Source organism: Ceratina calcarata, unplaced genomic scaffold (genome assembly GCF_001652005.2).
Source record: "Ceratina calcarata isolate Rehan_Ccalc_2016 unplaced genomic scaffold, ASM165200v1 scaffold337.2, whole genome shotgun sequence".
NCBI lineage: Eukaryota > Metazoa > Arthropoda > Insecta > Hymenoptera > Apidae > Ceratina > Ceratina calcarata.
Genome location: NW_017156497.1, coordinates 201,600 through 207,599, shown reverse-complemented (window position 1 = coordinate 207,599; position 6,000 = coordinate 201,600). Strand labels below are relative to the sequence as shown.

The following is a 6,000-nucleotide window of genomic DNA, read 5'->3' as shown; positions in this document are numbered from 1 at the left end:
AAGAATACGTTTCACAATTTCACAGATATGTAGAGAAAGCACGTAAAAGTACGAGCACTGTATGCCAGAAACGTCCAACAAGTAGTTGAGAAAACGCGTATTTGTCAATCAAAATTATTAGCGACAGTCGAGAAATAATGATGTACGAATTGTAACACTTACATGAAACAAATGCGTCGAAACCGATAACACGTCGTACAGTCGTATGAAGGGTACAAAAAAGGTCGAGCGCCGGAATGTATACACAACACGCGGCACGTCAACCTCGACCGGCACGTACAACACTCGGAAGACAAATGGCGAGGTTACGCAACTAATTACGCCGGGTGAGGGCACGCGTAACCGCGGGGTGGCGCGGTAGTAGGGGAAACTCGCGGCGCGGGCGATGCGAACGTATTAATAATAATTGTATAAGATTTACTTTTTAAATTGTAATCAGGAGATCTTAAATCATGTTTCTCCGCAACGAAGAATTAAAAGTTATGTTCGTAACATTATCTTATAACCCCGAAAAGAAGATATAATATATTATAGCATGCGAGATCATTGAGAAATTGTAAAAATGAATAAAGAATAAAGTCCACAAACCTTTTACATGAAATCCGAGTCTCCCTGTTCCCTCAAATCTTGCAGAACTGCCACCCACTGGTAGATCGAAGTTTCAACCCTGATTCAAAGGGTGGGAGTCTCTCGTTATCTGGCGAACGCAGGCCGACGCACTACGTATTCGAATCGAACCGAACCGGAGCGATAATGGGTCTCCCAAAAGGACTTACGCCTCCTCAAATCCTCGTTACTCGATCAATGGGCACGGAGACAAAGCACTGCGTCGTCATCGTTAACGAACATCGTTCAAGGAATATTCGATTCGTTCCTGTAACACCAACGGAACGTGTTGCACTTTTGAAATCTGATATTTGTATACGATTCGAAATGAACGATTGAAGAGCCTCGAAGAATTAGAATATATAGATTAATTTTAGTCGTTGTTAACTTTATCATTTCCAGATACATTATTGGATCGTCGATTGTATGACACGAATGAAAATTTATATGGGAACGGCGATGAATCGAATTCTTTTAAAACCGATCGAGACCGTCTAAAAAAAGAGGTGTTATTGAATTATGCGAGTGAGTAACGCTGTGGACAATGAACGTGCGCCTTTGTCACAAAGTTTCCCTATCTCTGGCCGGCGTATAGTGCCTCCGCCTCCCACAGTTCCCGTGGCCTAATTCGCGTAACTTAACATTGTTTGTTCGTCGAACGAGCATTCATACGCGTTATCCACCGCGGCTACAGAGTACCTCCTTTCATACGGGCTTGAATGGAAAACGAGCGTGTAAACTGGCTACGCCTTTGTGGACAATTAACGCTCGTTCTTTCGTTCTACTTTAATCAGCATTTGAAAACGAGAGAACGGAATAGAAGAAAGGCATTTATTTTAAGATATCGATAAAGGAACGACTGTATCGTTGCAAAACGATAGCCATGAGACGATGAAGTTGGAGAGTTCGGTCAGTTATTCGTTGATCTACTTGCTACCATTAAAGAGAGAAGCTTGTCAACTAATCGCAAGCTGGAAACGTTTGGTAACGTTAATTGTATAACGTCATTACCCAGTATGCATTTGATTCACGTTCGATAAAGGATTGCTGCTGAAAATAATCATACCATTAATTAGAACCTATCTCATAATCCGAACAATTTCGTAATCCTTGATACCTTACGTAGTCATATCGTATTAATTAAAATAAACTATTGCATACTGCGCTTATCCCAATTGGAAGATTTTTCCAAGTCCCTGTGGCGATTAATCGAGCAAGGATTCCATAAAAATCTCGAGAACAGACGAGAAGGTGGACGAGAGGCGACAGGAAGAACGCGAAGGCAGGTATTTTGTAAAGGCAGGCTGGGGATAAAGTGTGGGACGCGTAGGAGAACATGAAAATATAGATCGTTGGAACGGGCAAGTTAAACATTGGAGGGAGAAGGACGCACCTACCGTGGATCGATCCACGACCATTCTGTGGGTGTCCAATTTCCTCTCTCTCTCTCTCTCTCTCTCTCTCTCTCTCTCTCTTTGAGCTTCGATTCGATCCAAAAGAAAGAGGTGGATGCACGAGACGAGACAAAAGAACTATTAGGAGGTAGTGCAACAGAAATAACGATACTGTCTAACGACTATTCTAATCGATAGACTGCGATATGCAAAATAAAACTTGTAGGATGTCGAAGTCTATAATGTATCGGTGTCCGTTATAATGTAAAGTGCCGGAACGCTCTAAATAAGGAACCATGTAAAAATGAACAAACAATAAGAGATGAATACTAATGAGTTTCCATGTGCAATCATACTTACGATCAGGAATACGGTTTCTCTCGTCCTCTCCTGTTCATCGTCGGTGGAAAATGAACTTTGTTCACAATTACAGTATAATTATAACGAGTGACGAGTCTGAAACGATGAAATAAAAATTGACCGTAGGGAAGATCAGCTTTCGATACAAATTGCAATCAAGGTTCGAATTATTCAGGATTTGCGTGTATCGTTTATTGCGTGACATTATCGTACGACTTATCGATAGAACGAACGAACGCACTTACGGGCTACGCTTAATTACAATAATTGATTAGGAGATACAGCGAGATGGCTGTGTTTGATCTAACGGTATCCCTCAAGTACGATAACAATGGGTAACAATATTATTCTACTTTGTCCAAGATTAAATCGAAAGATTCTATCAATTAATTGATCATACTTTGAACAGTTATTTACATCGCACGTTCGTAAGTAACACGTTGTACAATAGGTACATTGATTTTTAAAAGAATTCAATGCGAAATATAAAAATTGCACTTACAGAATATGAAACGCTGACTGCTCAATGAAACCTCTATGTAACGTCCAGCTTTCAATTGATATTTCACATAAAACTTGGCAGTCTTGGAACAATTTTTCGTACAGTCGCACAGAATAAAAAATTACTAACCGACGCTGCGAAAGCCCGCCATTTTGCATCGCGTTTCGATCCCTGTCAATAATCGATTATCGTCGTCGATCGATTTCATCGCGCACACCGTTTATTTTTGTAATTATTAATAAATTGTTTTAAGAAACAACAAAAACTATCCCCTACACCTTTTTCGAACCATAGAAATACTCCGAATTATTTAATAAAGAATCTGGCAGAAATAATGGCGCTCGTGGCACCATCTAGCGTAAATGGCTGCAAATACATACTCTGTATTAGGAGAATATGAATCAAAGGAGTCACCACTAACTCCTGTTGCTGACGTCACAACATGGAGTTAGTGCTACCTCTTCCAACTTATATTCTGTGATTGGTTAGAAATACAAAATGGCCAACGAATAAGTGTCCGTGATTATATTCTGTGATTGGTTAGAAATCCAAAATGGCCAACGAATGGAACCGTCCGTGATTGAAGCGTGATTGGTTGTTCAAATGTTCGTATGCGCATATCCCACCATTGTTGCTGACGTCACACGAGGAGTTAGTGGAACCTCCTATCACTTTATATTTGCCTAATACAAAGTGTGTATTTCGAGCCGATTCCGCTAGATGGCGCCACGAAAATTCGGGAGAAAATACGGGAGCCAATTAGAGCGCAGGAAGCATAGAACGCACGTGGACATATGGCCTGCGTAGTGCGCACGTGTCGTGTAGTGTCGGAAGAGTTGATCGCTCCGTTATAAAATAAAGAAATTAATGTAAATTTGTGTAGTGCAGCATCAATTTTGTATTCCTCGATCTCTACCTCTTATAATTTTCATTACATCTTATTTATCGATGCAAGCATCGAGACGAAGTCTTAAATTCTAATGTCGAATCTCTCACTAAAGACACGCGGCATTGAAATTCTGCCACGTTCCATTAGTTGCTTCATTAGTTTTATTACTGTTCAATCTTTTTACAAGCGATTCGTATACAGGACGAATGGATTTAAGGAATCGTAGACGTTTCTCGTTTAATCACTACTATGTACAAAGAGAACCGATCTAAGGAACGATCGAAAATTTCGTTGGACTGCAGATTCTTACGCGACGACGCTCGTCACTTTGATTCAGATCTGGTAATCTCATTTTTATCCTTGTGCATCGGATAAATTTTCCATTAGATCACGCATCAAATCCGCAGTCTATCAATTGCAATACTCTCTGGTGAACACAGGAATGTATCATTCCACATTTTTCATTCATACACGTTAATCATACAATACTATGTACGAGAGTGAAATCGTTTGGAATCTTGTGCTCTGTACACGATCGTTAATTTCTGTACACGATCACAAGATTTTCCACGGTGAACTAACGACTGGCCGAGACGTGCAACTTTATTATTGCTTGAATCCTAACGTTACACTACCTAATACTATATGTGCACCTGTAGAAACTCTAGTTTAACGATATAGTAGCATGTTAATGAGCGAATTTCATCGAAACTTCTATCTTACGCTGTACAATCGCTTAACGAGTCGACTGCGGGTCTCGCGCGTTCGTACAAAATGTCCGCAGTCTGTTAATAATAAAAAACGAGGGTTTATTAGAAACGTTAAATGCACGTTGGAATCGGAAGTTGGCAGTTGTACAATTCGCCCTCTGCCTTTAATACAAAATCCACCGGGGGTAATGATCGCCGGGTAACAGAGATGAAACGTCGTTCGCCCGAACACACAGCCGTGAGATGTTCCACGTTTCAGCGATCTTACGACAATTCAGAATCCTGTCTCTCTTCGTTTTATTTTCACTAACAGTCCGAAGTTCACTGCCTGATCTCTTCGTCCGGGGATTGATTCTCCAAAGTGCAAGGCCTCAGAAACTCCTGACCTCTCTCGTGCAACCATTTGTTCGCCACTGAAAAATATTAAATACTTTCTCGTTTATTTCATTCGACGTGACACGATTCGATCCGGTTTAATTACCCCATTTGGAACCGGTGAGAACCGGGCAGGCCGCGTGTCTAGTCTTGAAATCCCCTTCGCCGTTCGGTTTCAGATTGTACCAGAAAGCGGCACTGCCTTTCTTTGGCCATAGAGAAATATTAATCGCCGTGAACACGGTACCGCCTCCTTGTTCGACGTCGCTCATCTGAAATTTATTCCATCGAATGAGATTCGTCGTCGCACTGGTCGACCGTTCGAATACTCACGTAGTACAGAACAGTGGCGATGCGATTCCCAGTTCCCAGGCTCTTGAACGCGTTCGTTTCCTCTTTCTAAATATGAAAATGTACAAACGCAATCGTTATTTGCAACGAGCAATCATTACTTTTACTCGGTCAATACGTGATTCGTAATTTACCCTGGCGAAGTCGAAGTGCGGCTCGTAATGACCACCGATGCCGTAATTAACCACTTGCAATTCCTCCGCTGTATCGACGGTCAAGCTCGTCATGTGCTCCACGCGCCTGCTGACGGCAGCCACGTGCTTGTGCTCGTGTTCTTGAAGCCAAGCACTCTTGCTAATTCTGTAGTTCGCTATCTCCAGCGCACCGGTCTTGTAATTCTGCACCGTGGCACGCTTGAACTGCAATTCGACCAAATGCGATTCTTAGACGACGCGAGAAACACGTTGCACATTTTTTACTCATATCTTTCGAGTCGACGCGAGAAACGTTTCAATTCGCGCGTAGAACTCGTAGCATAATTAATTTACCCTGGGTTGCGCCATTCTCTTAATGGTCTCGATCTCTTCGTCGTATATCACGTTGTGATACACGACTATCCTCGGGTCCAGGTAAGCTTCTTCCTCTTTGAACGGTGCGATCTTCAAGAACGGGATCCCACGGTCGACGTATCGACACTTGAGATTTTTCTGCACTTCAGGCGGGGTCGACACCTCGCCTCTGCACAGCATCTCGTACCGTTCTCTCTCGGACATCTCTCCCCACGTTTTCACTTTCTCCTCGGCCACTGTGAAATGCTGCAACAGTAAAAATCGATTCATATCGCTAGTATCACTAGTTTACTTTGAGACTAAA

At 42.1% G+C, this 6,000-nt stretch overlaps 1 protein-coding gene across 2 annotated transcripts in view; it reads right to left on the bottom strand.

The window, feature by feature from the left end:
* Positions 1 to 3,743: 3,743 nt before the first annotated feature.
* LOC108625033 (prolyl 4-hydroxylase subunit alpha-1) overlaps positions 3,744 to 6,000 on the bottom strand; it is a 67,083-nt gene continuing 64,826 nt past the window's right edge. For both annotated transcript variants that reach the window (XM_018024729.2, XM_026813558.1), the window contains exons 8-12: positions 5,676 to 5,942; positions 5,322 to 5,546; positions 5,170 to 5,235; positions 4,943 to 5,108; positions 3,744 to 4,874 (exon numbers count right to left, since the gene is read on the bottom strand). In XM_018024729.2, coding sequence (XP_017880218.1) covers positions 4,783 to 4,874; positions 4,943 to 5,108; positions 5,170 to 5,235; positions 5,322 to 5,546; positions 5,676 to 5,942 — 816 coding nt within the window. In that variant the 3' untranslated portion in view covers positions 3,744 to 4,782. The remainder of the gene's footprint in view (positions 4,875 to 4,942; positions 5,109 to 5,169; positions 5,236 to 5,321; positions 5,547 to 5,675; positions 5,943 to 6,000) is intronic.